Genomic DNA, 25,506 nt, shown 5'->3' with positions numbered 1-25,506 from the left:
TCCAATTTTTTGGTTACTTAAAAAGGCAACTAGAACTTTTAATTTTTAATGAACGTTTTTATTAGTAAAAAATATACGTAACTTAAGAATTAACTTACGTAACAAACTTTCATAATCTTATATTTTTATTATGTATACGAGGGGGTTTGTACCCTCCTTAATAAAGAATGACATTTGAATCAGAAAGGCCGTAGAATAAATAGTTGAAATTACTAAAAATACTTTAGCATAAAGAGCGAGGTATTTATCTCCTCCTAAATACCTCGCTCTTTATGCTAAAGTATTTTTAGAACCCCTCATATGCGTAATAATCTCTGTTCGTTTTAAGTTTCAATGCTACTCCTTCCTTTCATTTGAAAAAAACGTTTTCATGTTTATTTTTCATTGTTTTCTTATAGTAATGCTAGAAAATCCTGCGCCCTTTTCATTGAATTTTTCTTCCAACATGACAGATTCCTCCAAGGAAAGATCCTCCAACATAGCCCCCTCCCATCAGCCCCACCCCCAAACAAAATAAAATCCCCCTGAAAACGTCTGTACACTTCCCAATAACCATTACTATATGTAAACACTGGTCAAAGTTTGTAACTTGCAGCCCCTCCCCCAGGGATTGTGGGGGAGTACGTCATCCCCAAAGACATAGTTATTAAGGTTTTCGACTATGCTGAACAAAATGGCTATCTCAAAATTTTGATTCGTTGACTTTGGGAAAAAATGAGCGTGGGAGGGGGCCTAGATGCCCTCCAATTTTTTTGGTCACTTAAAAAGGGCACTAGAACTTTTCATTTCCGTTAGAATGAGCCCTTTTGCGACATTCTAGGACCACTTGGTCGATACGATGACCCCTGGGAAAAAAAACAAACAAACAAATAAACACGCACCCGTGATTTGTCTTCTGGCAAAAATACAAAATTCCACATTTTTGTAGATAGGAGCTTGAAACTTCTGCAGTAGGGTTCTCTGATACGCTGAATCTGATGGTGTCATTTTCGTCTACGATTCTACGACTTTTAGGGGGTGTTTCCCCCTATTTTCTTAAATAAGGCAAATTTTCTCAGGATCGTAACTTTTGATGGGTAAGACTAAACTTGACGAAACTTATATATTTAAAATCAGCATTAAAATGCGATTCTTTTGATGTAGCTATTGATATCAAAATTCAATTTTTTAGAGTTTTGGTTACTATTGAGCCGGCTCGCTCCTTACTACAGTTCGTTACCGCGAACTGTTTGATAGTGTCAAAATGGCTTTAAAAGTCTTGATTGGTGAGTGTGTATCTACAATCTACGACCACAAAATAAGTCATAAGGTAAGAAACTAACGACGGAAAAACCTGGGAGACACCCCCCCCCCCCTAAAGGACCAGAAACTTATTTTTCCGATTGGCTTGAAACTTGTATCTTTAAACCGTTGGACTAAGGGATACCCAATGCGAAAGAAAAAATAGAACAAAAACATGGGTTTTCAAAATACGGGCGTCCAATAAGGATAAAAAACTCCCCCAGGCCCAGGATTAGCTTGAACCTTGTATCTTTGAACTATTGGACTAAGGGAACCCCAATACGGAAGAAAAAAAAATAGAACAAAAATGTTGGTTTTCGAAACAAGGGGCCCGACAAGGATAACAAACTACCCCAGACCACCGAATAGAACAGGAGGTCGTAGAAACTTGGGAGGGGGCTCATTCCATTAAATACAAAAGCTGTAGTGCTCTTTTTAAGGATCAAAAGTACTTGGAGGGCAACCGGCCTCTGTCCCATGTATTTTATGATGCCCTGCGCTCTAAAACTCCAATGAAATCGGACCAAAATTGTGAGATTGTAACTTTGGTCAAAAACGTCAAAAAATCTAGCAAGTCTGCCTCCAGGGTCAAATTCACCCACAGGGCCCAGAGTGAGTCACCCGCAATTGATCAGATTACCTATTGTCTGTCCATAACCAAGTTTAGGTAGAAAAGACAGCCTTACTTGGTCTTGATTGTCTGATCAGCTGAGAGCTCTCTAGGGTTTTTCGCTAGGCCAAGATTCACAGTCCTGAGTAAATCAAAAGACGCTACGTGCACAGCAGTCTCCAAAATTATCTGCAATATCTCGGGAATGGCCCATGGAATTGAGATGAAACTGTCGGGAAGTGTTGCAGCGAAGTCAAATAGACCCTATAATTGTGATTTGACGAGGGGCAAAAATATATCGAAAAAGTTATGCGTATCCAGGTCATCTAAATAACAATTTGCGATATCGCAGGAACAGCCAGTCAGAAAGGAACAGACTGCTGGGGAAAGGAAAGGGGGAGAGTGTGAAAGAAGGGGACTTCAAATTTTTTGTTAATGGGAAAGGAAATGGGCTAAACAATTTTTGGTTCCGATGTATCAAAGCGTTTTTGCATCGAGGCCGGGATCGACTAGGTGTGGGGTGAATTTTTTGAGGAGCCCCTCTCTCTCTCTGTATATATATATATATATATATATATATATATATATATATATATATATATATATATATATATATATATATATATATATATATATATATATAAAGGGCCTATAAGCAAATTCTCCCAAGGTAAAAGCCATCATCGAGAGCTGTTAAGAACCTGTGGTTTGACAAATGAGACCTTCTTTACATTAGTTTCGTCTGCGAGCTTGTCAATCAAACCGGGTGGTACCACAGAGAACTCCCAAAGCGGCCAAACTGCTCAGCTGATAATTGTTGATTTTTAGCGTCTTCCTAGTAGGTATTCTAGAACATTTTTAGGAATTGGCCTTTCTCGGATTTTGAAAAATTTTGCCCTACTCAAGCGAAAAAAAAACTACAAAATTCAATGTTTCTGATGATGTAAGTTTCATTAAAACTTAATATCTTTATTTCCGGCACAGAACATGAGAAGGTAAATGTTTTTTCTAAGATTTCTGGGAAAGTAGGGGCCGGCTTTTATTTTTCTGTCATTTATTTGGATCTTTTATTCAAGCTCTACAAGAGTAATGGCAAGACCACCTAATTAATTCTTAATACTTCGCCCACACATACTGAAAAAGTTTGCAATAAACGAGAAAGGGTGATCTTTTAAGGTAGCGCATCCCCCTAAGTAGCGAGGTACATCAAAAGCCACTATGCGTTGCCAAGTTGCCAAAATGGCATATCTGCCAGGTTGCCGAAATGGCATATCTGCAATATCTCGGGAACGACTAAGGTATTAAGTAGAAATTTTCAGAGAGTCTTGGAGATGGGGAGGAGGGTTAACAAGCGGACGTTGAATTACCCCCTGGAGGAAAGAACAGTGCTGATATCGTGTCTGCTTTATCTTGAGAACGGCTCAGGATATCGAATAGAAACTATCACGTAGTGGAGGAGAAGGAAGGAGAAGGGCAAGAAACCTTTAAAATCTGTCTTGGGGGAATGGCTAAAAATGTTATGCTTCCAACCCATTAAACAATTTTGCACGACAGCCCCATATGGAAAGTAGGACATATTAATTAATGTCTTAAGTAGCGAGGCAAATCAAAATACATTATACGGTACCAGGCTATCGAAATAGCGTATCTGCCATATCTCACGAATAGCTTGGGATCACATTGAAACCTCCGGGGATTGTAGAGAGGGCAAATGGATCTCATATTTTGATTTTGGGAAAGGGATCTAAAAAATTATTTTCCTATCTACCTAAACGTTTCTGTGCTGTAACCCCTTATAGGAACTATAGTCTACCCAGTTAAGCATTAAGGTAGATCAAAGACACTGTGCACACCCTGGTAATGAAAACGGTGTATCTGTAATTTCTTACGATCGGTTTTTTTTATCAAGTTAAAGCTCGAGTGGGTAAGCCTCGAGTCTTGACTTGATGGAGGGGACAAAGGGAAAAGGAAGAAAGCTCTTGGTCTCTATTCTATTTTAAATCTTTGGTGGTATGAGCCCCAGCTGGACCAGGATCTAATCTCAGTGAAATAGTGATGTAGAACAAAAGTAGCCATATGTATCCAAATTAAAAAAAAGCGTATCTGCATCATCTCAGGAACAGTTTTGCGGAATGAGCTAAAACCTTCAATAGGCGCTGATGGGCCGAAGAGACGTAAAAGTTTTACTTGGGGAAGGGCCCGAGGTAAATCGAACAAAAAATCATATATCAAGCTATCAAAATGGCTTATCCAGAAAACCTTGAAAACAACCTGTAAGAATCGATCTGAAAATTTTGATGTTTCTTTTTTTGGGGAGGAGGGGAGGCCACGGGGCTTCGTATTTTGTGATTATAATTAGGGGACATGGGGCCAGGTCCGTGTCCCCGATATGCCTGAAAATTTTGTCATTAATAGACCCAAGAAAATTTGGATCTATTAACGGTGAAGAGTTGGAGTAAGTCAAAAGAATTATTTAAAGGTAATTCAAAGGTAAGTCAATTCATTCACGCTATCAAAATAATGTAACTGGGAACAACTAGGGAGATGGAGTTAAAACCAAAACTAAGTTTAAAGCGTTTGGGGATGACAAGGGGAATCAACATATCTTCTTTAGAGAAGTAAATAAGAGTGCAAAAACATCTTTGTTTCCTAAATATTGGTTCGTCCAAAGAAGGATCAAAAATATTCCTCGGGAGCTTGATACTTATATCCGTGGACTATTGGGTGAAGTGGACCCTCATCCACAGATAAATTGTTCCACCCGAAAAGTGAACCCGAAACTTTTTTTCTCGATCATCTAGGATTCCTAATACTTTTCAAGCCCAACAAAAAAGAAATTAATTATCTTTGATGATTCCGGACCAAAACACTAAACGATTCGGGAAGCACAGATTTAAATTTTATCTCTGAAATCGGCTTGAAAATGTCAACTCGTAAACTTCTGGACCAGGTGGACTTGTATGCAGAAAAAGAATCTGATACTAATCTTAGCTGCATCTATTCGTGACACCCAAAAATCGGCCCAAGTTTTGTTTCGCCTCTGATGGGCTTGTAACTTATAGACCACATAGACAGGACACGAAAGAATTCATTGAAAATAAAAATATTTTTGTAATTATTTGTATTGATATTCGACAGTTAAAACTGGGCGAGCAATTTTTTTCTCAGATTTGCTAATACTTGTAGGACGTAAAGACAGAGACAAAGGGGCCTCAATGAAGACAAAAAGCTCTGAAAAAATGTAGTATCGATCATAGACCCAGAGCCAACGTCGAAGTAGCAAGTTAAATCAAAAGACGTTACATGGAACCAGGTTATCAAAATAGCGCATATGCAACATCAGGAATAGCTTGATGTACTAAGTTGAAACCTTTACAGAATGTAGGAAGAGCATACAGACTCCAAATTTTGACTTTCGGGGAGGCAGATAAAATAGATTTCTGATCTACCTAAACATTTTTAGGCTATAAGCCCCTATATAACCTATAATCTATTCAAACTTAAGTATCGAGGTAAATCAAAAGAAACTACGTGCTGTCAAGTGATCAGAACAGTGTATCTACAACATCCTCGGATTGGCTTTGTTAATCAAGTTGAAACTTTAGGAATCGTTGGAAGGGGGGAGGGGGTTGGACCTGAAGTATTGACTCGGTGAAGAGAGGCAGAGGGGTCTAAGCATTTTGGCCTCTATTTTATTGACATTTTTGGCTATATAAGCCCCTGCTGAAAGAGGATCTACTCTCGGTAAAGTAGCAGGTAGACTGAAAGTACCCATGAATACCCAGGTTATCAAAACAACGCATCTGCATTATCTCAGGAACAGCTTGGAAGATTGAGTTAAAGTTTTTAAAAGGTGCTGGGGGGCCAAAAGGATCTAAAATTTGACTAGAGGGAAGGGGCGGAGGTAAATGAAAAGAAATCATGTATCCAGTCTATCAAAATGGCCTGCCTGCAACATCTCGGGAACAATTATTGAGAATCGACCTGGAAATTTTTGGAGTGGTGGTTGGGGGAGGAGGCAACGAGTCTTGAGTTTAAACAGAGGGGTGTGGGCAAGCAAATGGCTCCGATTCAGCTAAACATTTTGGCATTATGAGCCTCCAGGAAGTTTGAATCCTTTCGCGGTGAAGAAGTGATGTAAATACAAAGAGAATATATTCACAAACACTATAAAAATAACGTATTTAGGAACGACTAGGTAGATCGAGTTATAACTTTTGGAAAGCCTTTGGGGACGGCTAGGGACTCAAAATATCATGTTTAGGAAAATAAATAAGAGTGAAAAATATCTTTGTCTCCTTAATATTGGTTTGTCCGAAAAAGGACCGACAATTTTTCCTTGAAAGCTTAATACTTATATCCGTAGGCTATTGGGTGAAGCGGATCACTATGTACAGACATAAACTAGAAAAAAAATTGGTTCCCTCGAAATGAGCCCAGTTACTTAATACTGAATTTTCTTGATCATTCCAGACCAAAAGAATTGGGACACAAAAAAAGGGGCCTTAAATTTTGCCTATCGAATCGGCTTGAAAATGACATTTCATAAGCTTCTTGGCTAGGCAGACTTTTAGGCAGAAGAGAAATTTCAAATTAATTTTAGCTGTATCCTTTCGTGGCACCCAAAAATCGGCCCAAATTCTGCACACCCTCTAGTGGGCTTAGACTAAGAACCCATGTAGACAGAGACAAGAAGACTACAGCTATGGGGAAAAAATATTGCATTAATCGAAGGCCCAAGTTCATTTTGTCTCCAAGCGACTATGAAGTTACGGTGGATGTATATAGGGCCGAAGAAGTACAAGAAGAAAAACATTTTGACAAAAATGGGCTGATCTCTCAGTGAAATCCTAAAACGGGATAAAAAATATTTTTCACCGATTGGCAAGAATATCAGAGTAAGTACGTTGGGTTTAAGGGACCTTGTCGATTTAAGGGACTATGTTGGAAGGAAAATGTCGTTATATGAGATCTTCTGCCCTAGGAATGACGGATGCACGGCTAATAGGTAGACTTATCTATTAACAAATGAACTAACATCATTTTTATACAATCCTAATAAGGAGGTTAATGCCAGATTTGCCTCTCACTTAATCAGACTATCTGTCTTGGTTTTTTTCTGCAATTAGCCACGGCTTGATTCCCACAACTATTTTATTTTAATTCAAAATTAACGGACTCGGTGAATTGAATTAAAATCAAGTAGTTTTGGGCATCAAGCCATGGCTAATTGTAGAAAAAGCAAAAATTTCAGCATTTAAAAATCCTGACCTGCTATTTACAGGTCAGGATTACAGGTCTATTTTACAGGTCTATTTTTTGCTATTCTGGCTATTTACAGATCTCAATTATATTTCAGGACCAATGAGACCTCAACTTAAAAAAAAAAAAATGTCTGGCTGTAATGATACGCAACGTCGTGTTAAAAAAACACACGTTTTAATAAATGATTTTGATAAATTTGTTTACATAAGCCAATCATTACAACAAACTGTAACACAGAAAGATTGTTTAAATAAATTACTGAATTAAGCTACATGTACATTCAAGGATGTCTATGGGATGGGGATCAGATAAGTTCAGCCCTATAGCAGACGAAAACTTGCACAGATGCTCAATTCACACGAATAATATTCCCCCTCCCATCCACCCAAAATTCTATAATAAAACTGTAATTAAAAGTTTATGCCACAAAATTACGGTTGGTACAAAAACATACTGAATATTCAAATTTTGAATTATAATCTGAATTTTCAATTCTTAAGCCGAAAAACTAAAAAAAAAACTTTACAAATATTCTCATGTTTAACCAATGATAAGACATTGTCAGTCAAAACAAACAGAAATTAGTTAAAAAAAAAAAAAAATAAAAGGTGTTTTTCAAAGGGAAGTAAAGAGCCACGTTAAAACCTAAGATGAACAGAAATAAATTTATGGAATAATTCGAACTTAAACCAAACAGAAATTATCACAAACAGGAATAAGATTAAAGACAAACCGTCATTCATCAAAAATAACATATTTTGAAACATTTTTTATTTATAATTACAGCGCTGAGGAACCAAAAATTGAAAAAACTTTCAGGAATCGATGTCATCATATAATAAAATATAGGTGTGCTTTCATTAGTGCTTCCAGTAATCTTGATTATTATTATTATCATTATTTTTTTTCAATATTTTGACAAAAAAGCCACACTCTTCAAATAAATATCGTCTCCAGTAAAATGCAAATGAAACCTAACCTGGTTAGAGGGTTTGAAAGGGATGGTTGGGGGGGGTATCACTTTCATTTTTTTGTTGTTGATGGCGCTATTACAAATTTAAAAGTAGGTATCATTATGGATCGTTTTAGTTGAGTGCGAACAATGCTTAGGCCTTTAGAAGGTTTAGGGGGTGACAGCCCTACTTCTGTTAGTCGTAAGCTCTATTCGTTTCATATTTGACGTGACTATTCATTTAATTTGTTCATTTTAAGATTCACTTATTCATCTAGAGCAAATTCTCATACTTCTATGTTTGATTTGATGATTCATTGATAGTAATTTCTGTTCGTTTTAGGCTTGAATTATTATACGATTTCTTTACTGCTTGTCTTGGGATTTAATATCGCTATTTATTTTTCTTTGAGAAACTTCTGTTTTGGAAAACCCTTTTTAAAATTAATGATATGGAATGTTGACTCCTGAAAAATCTAAAAGACTACTAAATTCTTCCAAACTTTAAATTCAACTGAAACTAAATTAAACGTGAAAACAAAGATTTTAAATTGGCTTTAAATTTAACAGGCAAATAATTTAAATTAATGAAATAAAGGATGTCAAAGTTTTAATCTTGAAAAGCCTAATAGACAACTGCGTTCTACCTAAACTTTCAATTGCACAGGAAGTTTAGTAAATGAAAAACAAAACCAAACAAGTTAAAATAAACTAAAAGTTGGATAACAAAAACAAAAAAAGCTAAATTTATCATTCGAAATACTGACTCGTGAAAAACCTAAAAAGAAACTGAATTTTCCTGAAGCTTCAAATTCAACTGAAGCTAAACTAAAATTCCACCTTATATCAAATTATTTTAAATAAATTTAAACGGAAACTTCAATTTATAAAATTAACAATACAAAGTTTGACTCCTGAAAATCCTAATAAGCTACTGAGTTGTTTTCAAGCTTTAACTGAAATAATTAGACAAATGAACTAAATTAAATAAATTTACAAAAAAACTGAAATCTTTAGATTAAACTGGGTTGTCACTGCCTCATGTCTCTTTTGTGATCTGGGGCCACTGTATTCAAAGAGAGCACCACACCCCGATTACTGCCTTGTGCTTAATGGTAGGTACTTAGTCCAACTTTGAATTCATTTGAAAGCAAAATTTTTTTTTGCGGTTTGGAAATAAAAAAGAAACAAACACTTGTGTAACAAATTAAAACAAAAGATAAATAATTCGTTACATAAGAGACATTAACAAATAGATAATTACAATAAATAATTCGAACATACTAATTGAACTAACCATTCTTTCTTGCAAAGGGCGGAAGCAGACACGTATTCACGGACATGGGACCTTCGTACCCATCTTTCTGAAATTTCAAAGTTTTTGTATCTTTCCCAAAATTTCCCGTTTTTTCCAGTTAATCTGCTTTTTTGGGTTTTTACAAATTCCTCATCCCGTAAATAATTTTGCTTACCTGGGCATAGATACAAGATTTTGATAACAGGAAAAAAGGATTTGGGAAAAAATAAGAAGAAATAAAAAATAAGAATAAAAAGCATTCGGAGTATCCCTAGTCTCCATGGAAGAGGGGAGGTGTAAATCCCGTTACCTTGCCCCAAATATTTGATCATGCTTGGGTATAGTTATGGTATTTTGATAGAGAGGAAAGCGGGATTAGACAAAAAAAAAAAAAATCAGAATAAATAAAAAAAAAAGCTGAAAAGTTTTTAAATTAGCCCAAGCTTCAAAATTAACAGCTTACCAACATGCTTCCTCGCTTGGTCTCTCTTCTCAGTGACTTCATTTAGCTCTTTGACTCTGGCCAAGTAGATTTCTTCTTTTCTTTTATATTCAGCAATGGCGTTCATGTTCGGCGTCTTCTTCCGCAAACATTCTTCTAGAAACGATACCCGATGTGTCAAGGCGAGAACGTCAGTACCTAAAAAATTAGTGCATTTATTATTTTCGAAAGATATCCCAAAACAAAAGCTAAGAGCTCATATGGCACTTGTGACGAGGCATGAAGAGCTAAGAGCCAAGAGATCATATGGTATGAGCTCTAACAAAATTCTATGAATCAATAGATTGATTTAAAAGGAAAATAAGAGGCTTAATGTCGGTCAGGATTTAAAATAAGAGCTCTGAGTCACAATGTCCTTCTAAATATCAAAATTCATTAAAATCCGATCACCCACTCGTATGTTATAAATACCTAATTTTTTCTAATTTTTCCTCTCCCTTTAGCCCCCCAGATGGTCGAATCTGAGAAAACGACTTTATCAAGTCAATTTGTGCAGCTCCCTGACACGCCTACCAATTTTCATCGTCCTAGCACGTCCAGAAGCACAAAACTCGCCAAATCACTGAACCCCTCCCCCTAACTCCCCCAAAGAGAGCGAATCCTGTACGGTTCCGTCAATCACGTATCAAGGACATTTGCTTATTCTATCCACCAAGCTTCATCCCAATTCCTCCACTCAAAGTGTTTTCCAAGATTTCCCCCTCCAACTCCCCCCAATGTCAAAAGATCTGGTCAGGATTTGAAATAAGAGCTCTGAGACATGAATTCCTTCTAAATATCAAATTTCATTAAGATCCGATCGCCTATTCGTAAGATAAAAATACCCCAATTTTCACGTTTTCCAAGAATTCCAGTTTCCCCCTCCAATCCCCCCAATGTCACAGGATCTGGTCGGAATTAAAAATTAGAGCTTTAAAGCACAAGATCCTTCTAAATATCAAATATCATTAAGATCTGGTCACCCTTTCATAAGTTACAAATACCTTAATTTTCAAAATCACCCCCCCTCAACTCCACCAAAGAGAGCAGATCCAGTTCGGTTATGTCAGTCACGTATCTTAGACAGGTTTTAATTCTTCCCATCCAGTTTCATCCTGATCTCACCGCTTTAAGTATTTTCAAAGATTTCCAGTACCCCCCAACTGCCCCCCCCCCCAATTACGCTGGATCCGGTTGAGATTTAAAATAAGAGATCTGAGTTACGAGGTCCTTCTAAATATGAAATTTCATTAAGATCCGATCACTCCTTCGTAAATTGAAAATACGTCATTTTTTCTAATTTTTCAGAATTAACCCCCCCCCCCAACAGAGCTGATCCATTACAATTATATAAATCACGTATCTAAGACTTCTACTTATTTTTCCAACCAAGTTTGATCCCGATCCCTCCAATCTAAGCGTTTTCCATCATTTTAGGTTCCCCCACCCCAAACTCCCCCCAATGTCACCAGATCCGATCGGGACTTAAAATAAGAGCTTTGAGACACAATATCCTTCTAAATATCAAATTTCATTGAGATCCGATTACCCGTTCGTAAGTTAAAAATACCTCATTTTTTCTAAATTTTTAGAATTAACCCCCCCCCCAACTACCCCAAAGAGAGCGGATCCATTCCGGTTATGTCAATCATGTATCTAGAACTTGTGCCTATTTTTCCCACCAAGTTTCATCCCGATCCCTCCACTCTAAGTGTTTCCCAAGTTTTAGGTTTCCCCCTCACAACTCCCCCCAATGTCACCAGATCCGGTAAAGATTTAAAATAAGAGCTCTGAGAGACGATATCCTTCTAAATATCAAATTTCATTGAGATCCGATCACCCGTTCGTAAGTTAAAAATACCTCATTTTTTTCTAATTTTTCAGAATATACCCCCCCCCCCCCAACTACCCCAAAGAGAGCGGATCCGTTCCGGTTATGTCAATCATGTATCTAGGACTTGTGTTTATTTTTCCCACCAAGTTTCATCCCGATCCCTCCACTCTAAGTGTTTTCCAAGTTTCAGGTTTCCCCCTCCCGACCCCCCCATGTCACCAGATCTGGTCGGGATTTGAAATAAGAGCTCTGAGACACGATATCCTTCTAAATGTCAAATTTCATTGAGATCCGATCACCCGTTCGTAAGTTAAAAATACCTCATTTTTTAATTTTTCAGAATTAAACCCCTCCCCCCAACTACTCCAAAGAGAGCGAATCCAGTCCAGTTATGTCAGTCACGTATCTTAGACAGGTTTTAGTTCTTCCCATCCAGTTTCATCCTGATCTCACCGCTTTAAGTATTTTCTAAGATTTCCGGTTCCCCCCAACTGCCCCCACCCCAATTACGCTGGATCCGGTTGAGATTTAAAATAAAAGATCTGAGTTACGAGGTCCTTCTAAATATGAAGTTTCATAAAGATCCGATCACTCCTTCGTAAGTTAAAAATACGTCATTTTTCTAATTTTCCAGAATTACCCCCCCCCCTCCAATAGAGCGGATCCGTTCCAATTATGTAAAACATGTATATAAGACTTCTGCTTATTTTTCCCACCAAGTTTCATCCCGATTCCTTCAATCTAAGCGTTTTCCATCATTTTAGGTTCCCCCACCCCAAACTTCCCCCAATGTCACCAGATCCGGTTGGGACTTAAAATAAGAGCTTTGAGACACGATATCCTTCTAAATATGAAATTTCATTGAGATCCAATCACCCGTTCGTAAGTTAAAAATACCTGTTTTTTTTAGTTTATCACAATTAACCCCCCCCCCAACTACCCCAAAAAGAGCAGATCCGGTCCGGTTATGTCAGTAACATGTCTTAGACAGGTTTTTATTCTTCCCATCCAGTTTCATTCTGATCTCACAGCTTTAAGTATTTTCTAAAATTTCCGTCCCCCCCCCCCAAATGCCCCCCCCCAATTACGCTGGATCCGGTTGAGATTTAAAATAAGAGATCTGAGTTACGAGGTTCTTCTAAATACGAAGTTTCATGAAGATCCGATCACTACTTCGTAAGTTAAAAATACGACATTTTTTTCTAACTTTTCAGAAATACCCCCCCCCCCCGCAATAGAGCGGATCCGTTCCAAATATGTAAATCACGTATCTAAGACTTCTGCTTATTTTTCCCACCAAGTTTCATCCCGATCCCTCCAATCTAAGCGTTTTCTATCATTTTAGGTTCCCTCACCCCAAACTCCCCCCAATGTCACCAGATCCGGTCGGGACTTCAAATAAGAGCTTTGAGACACGATATCCTTCTAAACATCAAATTTCATCCAATCGCGTACAATACATATTGTACGCATACATTGGATCTCAATACATGAGATCCAATCGCCCGTTCGTAAGTTAAAAATACCTCGTTTTTCTAATTTTTCAGAATTACCCCCCCCCCCCAACTACCCCAAAGAGAGCGGATCCGTTCCGGTTATTTCAATCATGTATCTAGGACTTGTGCTTATTTTTCCCACCAAGTTTCATCCCGATCCCTCCACTCTAAGTGTTTTCCAAGTTTTAGGTTTCCCCCTCCCATCTCCCCCCCCCAATGCCACCAGATTTGGTCGGTATTTAAAATAAGAGCTGAGACACGATTTCCTTCTTAATATCACATTTCATTGGGATCCGATCACCCGTTCGTAAGTTAAAAATACCTGATTTTTTTTTTAGTTTTTCACAATTAACCCCCCCTCCCCAACAACCCCTAAAAGAGCAGATCCGGTCCGGTTATGTCAGTAACGTATCATCGACAGGTTTTTATTCTTCCCATCCAGTTTCATCCTGATCTCACCGCTTTAAGTATTTTCTAAAATTTCCGGTCCCCCCCCCCAAATTACGCTGGATCCGGTTGAGATTTAAAATAAGAGATCTGAGTTACGAGGTCCTTCTAAATATGAAGTTTCATAAGATCCGATCACTACTTCGTAAGTTAAAAATACGTCATTTTTTTCTAGTTTTTCAGAATTAACCTTCATATTTAAATTAACCCCCACGATATCCTTCTAAACATCAAATGTCATTGAGATCCGATTACCCGTTCGTAAGTTACAAATACCTCATTTTTTCAAATTTTTCAGAATTAACCCCCCAAACTACCCCAAAGAGAGCGGATCCGTTCCGGTTATGTCAATCATGTATCTAGAACTTGTGCTTATTTTTCCCACCAAGTTTCATCCCGATCCCTCCACTGTAAGTGTTTTCCAAGTTTTAGGTTTTCCCCTCCTAACCCCCCCCCCAATGTCACCAGATTTGGTTGGGATTTAAAATAAGAGCTGAGACACGATTTCCTTCTAAATATCACATTTCATTGGGATCCGATCACCCGTTCGTAAGTCAAAAATACCTCATTTTTTTTAATTTTTCAGAATTACGCCCTCCCCCAATTACCCCAAAGAGAGCGGATCCGTTCCGGTTATGTCAATCATGTATCTAGGACTTGTGCTAATTTTTCCCACCAAGTTTCATCTCGATCCCTCCACTCTAAGTGTTTTCCAAGATTTTAGGTTCCCCCTCCCAAATCCCCCCCAATATCACCATATCCGGTCGGGATTTAAAATAACAGCTCTGAGACACGATATCCTTCCAAACATCAAATTTCATTAAGATCTGATCAATCGTTCGTAAGTTAAAAATACTTCAATTTTTCTATTTTTTCTGAATTAACGGATCCCCGCCACTCCCTCCCAGATGGTCAAATCGGGAAAACGACTATTTCTAATTTAATCTGGTCCGGTCCCTGATACGCCTACCAAATTTCATCGTCCTAGCTTACCTGGGAAGTACCTAAAGTAGCAAAACCGGGACCGATAGACCGACGGACGGACAGACCGACAGAATTTGCGATTAATATATGTCATTTGGATACCAAGTGCCATAAAAACGGGTCAAACCAAGAGTGCAATCCGAGACTATATTTTAAGGACAGGTGTCATGAATTGACAGGTGTCATAATATAATGATACGTGTAGTTAATCCTTGCCCATGCAAAGCCTTTTTGTATATGTGTTATTGCGTCATCGAGCGCCGATATGACTAAACTGAACTATAATGAATTTTTAGGTGATTTATTTGGTTAGTTGCGATTTGTATGTTTACACGACCCTTTAACAACGGTCGTGTGCCATGGGGCGGGACCATTGGACCACTGGGCTATCTCTAGCCGAGGCTCCAAAAATCAAAAGTTTTTCATCTTTTCTACAATTGTGTCCTATTTACACACAAATAGGCAGTTTTTCTTTCCTTGATTCTCCTTAAATATATGACTGTATTTTATTCCGAGGAGGAGGGGGAAGGTCAATATTCTAAGCTAACAGGCCACATAAATAAGAGTATTGCAGAAACCCAGGATTCTTCAGAAAGCCTCAGGAGGTTCTACGAGAAACAGTGAGATATAATAGAACTATGTGAACTCCAATGGGAACCACGCAAGAAATACGATATATATTATACACGAAGGGGGGTCTAGAATTGAGACACAGAATTTGTTGACAAGCACTGGGCTGGATGCCGTGGCACGACGTAAAAATAAGGAGTAATATTTTCTCACGACAGAATCAGCCATAGCTTAAAGAGGAAGAACACGAAATCTCAACATGTGCGCTGCTCGGATGGGAGAACGTCAATGAGAATTAAAAGATGTTTATTTTAATTCAAAAATATATCTTAGCGAACTGAACACATTACTTTCACCAAATGAGTAAGTTAAGAAATAATTGTTGATCTTTAGTTTTAATACTAAACCTTCAAAAAAAGTTTCAAAAAAATTACAGAGCTTTTTAAATAAATATAAAAACTGAAAAAAAGTTGAATGTGTAATTCAGAAAAGAGCCACATTTCGATCAGTATATTTAGTTTTTATACTTTATAGCCAAGTATGTTTTCTAAATGTACTCCTTGAACAATCGACATGATACTAACATTTCTAGTTTTTACGCTTCTTCTTTCTTTTTTGTCATCTTCGCCAATTTCGCTTTATTGATCATTTATACTAGGTACGGCACCATAGCTTACAGAATTCCCATCTCTTTTTTTTTGTTATTTCTAATATTTTTAAATGTAAAAATTATTCAAAGGAGTTAGATTACAAATTATTTCTGTCTAATATTATCAACCTAGGCCTGAAACAGGAAGAAGAAGAAATCTCAATCTGAACGCTGCCAGGATTGGAGAATTTGAATAGGAATAAAGAATCTAAAAATATTACTGGCAATCCTAGGAGTTTGTAATTTATCTCATCCCGTAGCGTTAAACAGAAAGCACAAGCCCCGCCAATTTTTTTTTTTATTTTTATAAGAAAACTATTTTTATAAAAGACACTAGGCTTAAGTTTTCTGGAGGGAGGGCAGGAGGACCTTCCCTACGTACATATCTATCAAACAGTTCGTGGTAACGAACTGTAGTAAGGAGCGACCCGGCTCAATAGTAACCAAAACTCTAAAAAATTGAATTTTGATATCAATAGCTACGTCAAAAGAATCGTATTTTAATGCTGATTTTAAATATATAAGTTTCATCAAGTTTAGTGTTACCCATCAAAAGTTACGAGCCTGAGAAAATTTGCCTTATTTAGGAAAATAGGGGGAAACACCCCCTAAAAGTCGTAGGATCTTAACGACACCATCAGATTCAGCGTATCAGAGAACCCTACTGTAGAAGTTTCAAGCTCCTATCTACAAAAATGTGGAATTTTGTATTTTTTGCCAGAAGACAAATCACGGGTGCGTGTTTATTTGTTTGTTTTTTTTTTTTTTTGTTTTTTTTTTTTTTCTTTTCCCCAGGGGTCATCATATCGACCAAGTGGTCCTAGAATGTCGCAAGAGGACTCATTCTAACGGAAATGAAAAGTTCTAGTGCCCTTTTTAAGTAACCAAAAAAATTGGAGGCCATCTAGGCCCCCTCCCACGCTCATTTTTTCCGAAAGTCAACGGATCAAAATTTTGAGATAGCCATTTTGTTCAGCATAGTCGAAAACCATAATAACTATGTCTTTGGGGATGACTTACTCCCCCACAATCCCTGGGGGAGGGGCTGCAAGTTACAAATTTTGACCAGTGTTTACATATAGTAATGGTTATTGGGAAGTGTACAGACGTTTTCAGGTGGATTTTATTTTGTTTGGGGGTGGGGCTGAGGAGAGGAGGCTATGTTAGAGGATCTTTCCTTGGAGGAATCTTTCATGGGGAAAGAAAAATTCAATGACAAGGGCGCAGGATTCTCTAGCATTACTATAAGAAAACAATGAAAAATAAACATGAAACGTTTCTTCAAATGAAAGGAAGAAGTAGCATTGAAACTTAAAATGAACAGAGATTATTACCCATATGAGGGGTTCTAAAAATACTTTAGCATAAAGAGCGAGGTATTTAGGAGGATATAAATACCTTGCTCTTTATGCTAAAGTATTTTTAGTAATTTCAACTATTTATTCTACGGCATTTCTGATTCAGGGGTCATTCTTCAAGAATTGGGACAAAACTTAGGATTTAGTGTAAAGAGCTAGGTATTAACGAGGGTACAAACCCCCTCGTATACATAATAACAATATAAGGTTATGAAAGTTTGTTACGTAAGTTAATTCTTAAGTTACGTATATTTTTTACTAATAAAAACGTTCGTTAAAAACTAAAAGTTCTAGTTGCCTTTTTAAGTAACCTAAAAATTGGAGGGCAACTAGGCCTCCTTCTCCACCCCTTATTTCTCAATATCGTCTGATCAAAACTAAGAGAAAGCCATTTAGCCAAAAAAAGAATTAATATACAAATTTCATTTTAATAATTTATGTGCGGAGAGCCAAAACCAAACATGCATTAATTCAAAAACGTTCAGAAATTAAATAAAAAAAAACTAATTTTTTTAGCTGAAAGTAAGGAGCGACATTAAAACTTAAAACGAACAAAAATTAATCCGTATATGAAATGAGTTGTCCCCTCCGCAATCCCTCGCTCTTTACGCTAAAGTTTGAGTCTTTGCCACAATTCTACTTTTTAAAACAATTAAAAGCTTTAGCGTAAAGAGCGAGGGATTGCGGAGGGGACAACTCATTTCATATACGGATTAATTTTTGTTCGTTTTAAGTTTTAATGTCGCTCCTTACTTTCAGCTAAAAAAATTAGTTTTTTTTTATTTAATCTGGATTAAAAAGGCAGACAGTTACTGATAATTCCCAGTGTTAAAACTTCTGACTTTATTTTAGTAATTAGCTTCATAACATTAGACAATGGGAAGTACTGACCATTACCATGGTCAATGCTTCCGATTTCACTTTAGTAACTGGCTTTATAACATTAGACAATGGCAAGTATTGACAATTCCCATTTTTAATGTTCTCAACTTCATTTTAATAATTTATCTTATTATACTAGACAATGGGAAGTCCTGAAAATTCCCATTGTCAACGGTCCCGATTTTGTCTTAGTAATTAGCTTTATAACATCAGATAATGGGAAGTATTGACAATTCCCATTGCTAATGCTTCCAACTTGATAGTAGTGATTGGCTGTATAACACTGGATAATGGGAAATATTAATAATTTCCATTATCGATGCTTCCGACTTCATGTAACTAATTAGCTTTATAACAATTAAAAGTGTTATTGTACCCAACACTTTAGAACGACTCCTAGACCAATTAGACGAACAGCCAGCTTAGAATCATCACTGCTAGGTTCAGGTTCAATCGGGTTTAATAAAAAAAGGAAATAACTAAACTTAAAGTACACTGCTCTGTGACAAAACTCACGTTGAGACCCATAAACTCACGTTGCTAATTAGCGAATTCTAATTAGCAAATTCACGCAAAGAGCATGATTACCTTTCAGACCTTTTGCTTATCAGTGAAAATATCATTTTTTTTTTAAACACAGAAGATTTTTTTTTTAAACTAAGCACTAGAACACAAGCCTTAAGGAACATAAGCCTGAAAAACTTTGTCGCATATTTATCAGAACAACTAAAAAAGACGCAAATATGAAATAAATACCTAAATTTTTCCCTCTTCTCCTATTTTACTTGCCTGAGTATCAGTATTTTCATCAGAATTCCCTGTGTTGCTTAAGGTTTGTATTTCCTGTTCAAGTTGTTTTATGTTAGTTTTCTGCATTTACGTTGTTACCTGACATTAATATTACGTAGCATTAGCGAAACATAACGTAACATTAACAAAAATTTTGTCATCATTTGATAGCTTTTATTATCAATTGAAAAATGCGCTGAAGATTAGTTAACAATCGTTGAAAAAAAGAATTCATATTTTTAAACAGGCTGAAATCATTAGCTAGGAAAAAGTCTTAGTAATATCATAATTCTGGCTGTATGACTGGATATATCGGAGACTAAAGAATCCAACGATACAAATATCAGTACTTATTAATTAAACGAATCACACCCTAGAATTACGCTAAGGTTAATACTAATGCAATATAACCTTCATAGTCTTTAGTTTACATAATAATATAATTTGGGGTATATATTTGCACATTAGGAGGGAGTGGGGGTAAAGTATTTGGACATCGACCTTAACCTAACCTAAAATAACCTAACCCACCCCTCCCCTCTAATGTGCAATTACATAGCCAAAATTATACAAGTAAAATGTATTTTATCACTTGTCTTTGTGGCTACGAAACTGATTTTCTGAGATCTAACCTAAGCATAATTCTTGAATGTACTTCGTTTAATTAACAAGTACCCAACAAACTACAAAAAAACAATGAACAAAATTTTGCCCTTTCGGTTCATGTTACAGAAGCACACTTGTCGCAAAATAATAAGCTTTCACACAAAACCATAATTCTTCAGAGAGTACATAAGCTTTCAAGTACCAAGGATATCAAAATACCCCCCCCCCTCTTCCACTTATCTTATTCATTACTGAAAACAAATTGTTCATTAGAATTTCTTTTTATTGCTTCAAAACTAGTTAGATTTAGGGACCCCCAGATTTTTGTTAGTGTTGCCACAATGAACAGTAAATAAGCAAAAATAATAATAAAAATTTGGTAGCACTTTTTGTCCCTAAGAGTTCAGACATTAATAACAATTTGACTCAACTAAAGCTTCAAAGGAAAGCAACGCCTTCTTAGGCTATTTGGTACTATGCGTTTTTAGGCTTTTTTTTGGTAATTTTTCAGCCACGTTTTTTTTTTTTTTTTTTTACATACGCTACTACCAAAACTCCATTTCTGCACATAAAATTCTTTTCATTAGAAAGTGACTTCTTTATTTTCCCAATTTTTAAATATATATGGGGTTGTGTCAGTGTTGCCACAATGAACAATAAATAAGCAAAAATAATAATCTAAATTTGGCAGCCATTTTTGTCCGTAAGAGTTCGAACATTAATAACAATTTGATTCCCAAAGTCAACTAAACCTTTGAAGGAAAGCAACGCCTTCTTAGGCTGTTTGGTACTATGCGTTTTTAGGCTTTTTTTTTTGGTAGTTTTTTAGTCACATTTTTTTTTTTTTTTTTTACATACGCTACTACCAAAACTCCATTTCTGCACATAAAATTCTTTTCATTAGAAAGTGACTTCTTTATTTTCCCAATTTTTAAATATATATGGGGTTGTGTCAGTGTTGCCACAATGAACAATAAATAAGCAAAAATAATAATCTAAATTTGGCAGCCATTTTTGTCCGTAAGAGTTCGAACATTAATAACAATTTGATTCCCAAAGTCAACTAAACCTTTGAAGGAAAGCAAAGCCTTCTTAGGCTGTTTGGTACTATGCGTTTTTAGGCTTTTTTTTTGGTAGTTTTTCAGTCACATTTTTTTTTTTTTTTTTTACATACGCTACTACCAAAACTCCATTTCTGCACATAAAATTCTTTTCATTAGAAAGTGACTTCTTTATTTTCCCAATTTTTAAATATTTATGGGGTTGTGTCAGTGCTGCCACAATGAACAATAAATAAGCAAAAATAATAACCTAAATTTGACAGCCCTTTTTGTCCGTAAGAGTACAAACATTAATAACAATTCGATACCTGAAGGCAACTAAACCTTCGAAGGAAAGCAACGCCTTCTTAGGCTGTTTGGTACCATGCGTTTTTAGGTTTTTGGGGGGTAGTTTTTCATCCATGTTTCTTTTTTACATACCCTACAACCAAAACTATATTTCTGCATATAAAATTCTTTTCATTAGAAAGTGAGTTTTTGATTTTTCCCAATTTTTAAAGATATACGTGGTTGTTTAAGTTCCTGCTTCACAAAAAACAAACAATCATATATCATGTTACCTGTTTTTGGTACTTTATGGCAGCTGAATTTTGACAAAGTTTCCTATACTGAAAGATAAATGTTGCGTCCATTATCAAAGAAACGACATTACAAGTAGGAAAGTAATTTTAAACTTTTTTTGAAGAAGGGGGTGGGGGGCAATCTTGTAACAAATATGAAGGTAAAAATTACCTTTTAGTTCCTCTGTATCATATTTTTGGAATGGTTCCAACTCTTTTCCAGGTATCTCCTGCAACTTGTATTTTGCCATTTCTACTGCAAGATCTTTCAGCTTCCTTTCTTTTCCTTGAATCTGATTGGTGTACTTCTCTAACTTATTATCAATGTCAATCTTTAGCGCTTTGCACTTATTCTCCTCCTTTTGCGCTTTGTCGTATTCATCTTTCGCTGCTTTGAGATGTTTTTCCTTTTCCCCAATCTCAGTTTCCACTTTATTAAGTTCCTCCATAATTTCTCTTCCTTGTGTTTCGAATTCTTTCCGTTTTTCCGCATTCTTTAGAATATCATTTTCCTTTTCTTTGTACTCTTCTTCCCAATCGCGGATTTTATTTTCACTTTTTGGTAGATTTCGCTTTGCACTAATTAATTCAGCGTTCAATTTTGACATTTCGCTTTTGAGCTTTTCCCATTTCTTATTAGCCTCTCCCAATTTCTTCTGTGCCGGTTTCAGTCGTTTACTTGTTATCTGATCAATCATTGAATCAAACTCTTTTACTTTGTCTTCTATAACCTTCGCTTTCGACTTTGCCTTTTCAACTAAATTATTTTTGTCTTTTAATTCGTTTTCCATTTCTTTTACTTTATTTTTATCTATAACTGACTCTTTCAGTTTGATTTCACAATTATTGACATGACTCTTCAGGCTTTTTTCTCTCTCTTCAAGAGCACCCATTTCCATTAACAGTTTTTGCAAGAGCTGTTTACTTTCTTTAATTCTCTTTTCCAGCGTTGTAGAAGAATCTTCAAGCCGACGAATATCAGAACGAACAACAGAGAGACCACTAGCAATTTGATCGACTTCGATTTGGAGCTTCTCCAAATCACCCTCGCTGCCATGAGCATCCCTAGATGTATCAGTCTTTACCTTCTGGCCCATTCGACCTTTGATCACCCGATTACCGCCACCACTCATCGTACCGACCATTTCAATAACGTCACCTGTCAGTGTTACAACTCGATACCGTTCCTTACCACCGAAGGCAATACGACGAGCTTGCTCCAAGTTCTCAGCCACGAGCGTATCTCTCAAAGCAAAATAGAAAGCTGTACGGACTCTCTCGTCTTTAACTTGGACAAGGTCAAATAATCTTGGAACATTTTCAGGGAACCGAGAGGGACGATCCATAATCTGCCTAAATTCTTCCTGCTTCTCCAAATCAAGGCAGGTGGCAACACCTAGGCTATGTCTTTTTAAATAGCCAACAACTTGTTGAGCCGTTTCCATGTTGTCAGTTACAATATATTCAAGCTGGCCACAAGCTGTTGATATGGCAACGTCGTACTTGGAATCAATCGCTCCCAAATCTCCAAGGCGTCCAAATACACCAGGCATATTCCCTTTCTGTTTTTCCTCCATAAGAAAGTTGACAATTCTATTGCTAGATCTAGCCGTCTGCATGGCACTTCTATCTTCATCTAGTTTTGCTTTTTTCGACCGAAGATTTTGGACTAGTTTCGATTCCTGTTCTTTCAGAATTCTTAACTGATTTTGAGCATCATTCGATTCCCTCTCATCTTGAGGAATTAGAGATTGTAGCTCTTGAATTTTCTGCTTTTGATTTTTTCGCAACTCTGTGGCTTTTTCTAAATCAGCTTTTGCCTTTTCCAAATCTCCCTTAGTCTTATCATGGGTACTCATGTAAATTTCAAGCTCTGATTTAACTAACTCGTATCTCTGTTCTGCCTCTTGAACATTCTCTCGAAGGGATATCAATTCCACTTCAACTTTAGTTTTGTCCTTTTGTATTCCTTCAGTTTCCTTTTTGGATTCTTTCATCAATCTTGTTACTTCAGCATCTAAATTCTTCCTTTCCACTTCAGCCTCGTCTTTTGCTCGTTGCACTTCGGTCATTTTGGTTCCATTATTTTCCAGTTTATCCTAGAAAAAAAAGAGTCCAAATATGACACATTTCCGAAAATCTACAGTTTACATTTTAGAACTTCACAGACAAGATCCATTACACTTACAAATTTGTATTTAACCAAACTCTCAACTACACATTAGTCCTAAATAGCTATTAAGTTAACAAGAATTTAAAAGAGAAAAGCAGGTTTAATTTAAATAAAGCAGTGACGCCGAACTAAAAACAAAAAAGGCAAAAAATATTAATTAATAAAAAATTCCGAACATTTCAACTCCATATCAAGGAGCCTTTATCAACGAAGAAAAATTAGTTAAATCATCTAAAGAAAAGACGAAAAACAACACAACAAGAGAAAAATAAAAAGAACAAAAGACAAAAAATAAATAAAGCTCATATCTTAATTTACTTCCAGAATACTGCTCAACTGTAACATAGAAAAGAAATAACAAAAATATTTTTTAAAGGTCTTTTTTCACAAAAAAATTGAGTTCTCTGAGCACTATAATGCTTAAAAAAAAATCTTTAGTGTTTCTTATACGAGATCAAAAATTCATTGATTACAAGATTGATGTACGTTACATTAACGTTTTTTCTATCAGTAATTTTCTATTATTCAGGGCATATTTTAAAAGTAGATTACCGCACAGTCTTCGATGCAGCAAAGCAGTGGCTACTACAGGGAACTCGTCGTGGAAGCAGACCAGGAATTACACCAATGGGCACACACCACAGAGATTTTAGAAAGCTCCACACCCCCTTACAGCCTTACTGGAAGGACATCACCATAAAACGAATCAGAAAAAGGAGTGGTGGCACCCTCTAAGTTCTGATACTACCGTCCTTTAAAATTAAATACATCTACTATTTTTTTTAATATCCCCGCTATTTTATCATAAAATAACAATCCCACTAGTATTTTATTTCAGTTCTCTGGTCGCAAATTTTTCTTTAGCTTCAATTCGGTCGTCCTTTTATATGTAAAAAATATATCCGCTTTTGAATTTAACTTTACCTCTTCTAGAAAATACCTTTTGATTTTCTTTCATGTGAAAAAAAATGCCCTTTTTAAGATTAGAAAAATAGTGGTTTCAAATTAAAAACCTGTCCAACAGATACGCTGCTTAGTATTCTAAAAAGGACTCGAAAGTAAAAGAATTACATCGGGTTTAATGATTTTGATTCTGAGGGAAGATGGCGAAAAACTACGACAATTTCCTATTTAATGTAATCTATAATAAATTCCTCTTCACTTAAATGATCACTTTTAACTTTTGGGAAGCACTTTCTGAATTACGAGTTTTGAATTACGAATTACGAGTAGAACTACGAGTAGAATTACGAGTTGAATTACTGAATTACGAGTAGGGAAGAAGCAACTGGCCCTAATCCATAAAGCGTGAATGCTATGAAAAAAGCTAAGATCAGAAAGATTTGCTTGAAAAAGGTCATCAAAAGATACCTTCAGATCAACACATTTCTTTTTTTCTTCTTCAACACTTTTCTTCAGTTTCTTCCTCTGATCATTGGCAATTTTCTGGTCTTGATTCAGCTTTTCATCTTCGGTCTAAAATAATACAGAAACATTATTCAACGAATTGCTTTTTTACGAAGCTCATGAACTTTAAATATTTGGAATCATCATAAAAAGCTAATTCTTTTGATGTATCTATTATTATAAAAATTCCGTTTTTTAGAGTTTCAGTTACTATTGGACCAAATCGTTCCTTGCTTGCAGTTTGTTACCATGACCTGTTTGAAACAACAGTTTTTTAAAATAAAATTATTCATGGAATGCAAGACGAGTTTTTACCACCTTTAGCGAACAATGTAACAATCTACTAACAATTGCGTTTCTGCAAAAAAATTATTATATTCTACAATTGTTAGTGAAATTTTTTAACAAGTGGAAACGTTGCTGGAGAAAATTGTTAATAGAATTTGAACAAGAAATTTAAAAATGAATCGAAAAACAAAACTTACAAATTTGTTCATTTCAGATATATCTGTGGGCAACTTTTACAGTTTTAATTTGCACTTCATGAATGTTTTTAATTTTGTGCTATTTCAATTTTATTTTACGCATAGATTTTACATTTCCAACCCGATTCACATTCTTTTTCGGTTATTAGCATTTTTTTTCTTTACAATTCTGAATCCACAAGCTAAAAAGAATTATTACTAAACATTTTCAGTAACTGTATCAAACACTTAAAACGAACAGAAATTACTTCGTATATGAAAGAGGCTTTTCCTCCTCGACACCCCGCTCCTTGCGCTAAAGTTTGATTCTTTCTCGCAA

General features: G+C 36.1%; 1 protein-coding gene across 1 annotated transcript in view; it reads right to left on the bottom strand.

The window, feature by feature from the left end:
- LOC136024774 (structural maintenance of chromosomes protein 4-like) overlaps positions 1–25,506 on the bottom strand; it is a 70,240-nt gene that overhangs the window by 22,588 nt on the left and 22,146 nt on the right. Inside the window, exons 5-7 of the mRNA XM_065700228.1 lie at positions 24,667–24,771; positions 21,295–23,221; positions 9,869–10,045 (exon numbers count right to left, since the gene is read on the bottom strand). Of these exons, the coding sequence (XP_065556300.1) occupies positions 9,869–10,045; positions 21,295–23,221; positions 24,667–24,771 (2,209 nt within the window). The remainder of the gene's footprint in view (positions 1–9,868; positions 10,046–21,294; positions 23,222–24,666; positions 24,772–25,506) is intronic.

Source organism: Artemia franciscana, chromosome 3, assembly GCF_032884065.1.
Source record: "Artemia franciscana chromosome 3, ASM3288406v1, whole genome shotgun sequence".
Classification (NCBI taxonomy): domain Eukaryota; kingdom Metazoa; phylum Arthropoda; class Branchiopoda; order Anostraca; family Artemiidae; genus Artemia; species Artemia franciscana.
This window is presented reverse-complemented; position numbering and strand designations above follow the sequence as displayed.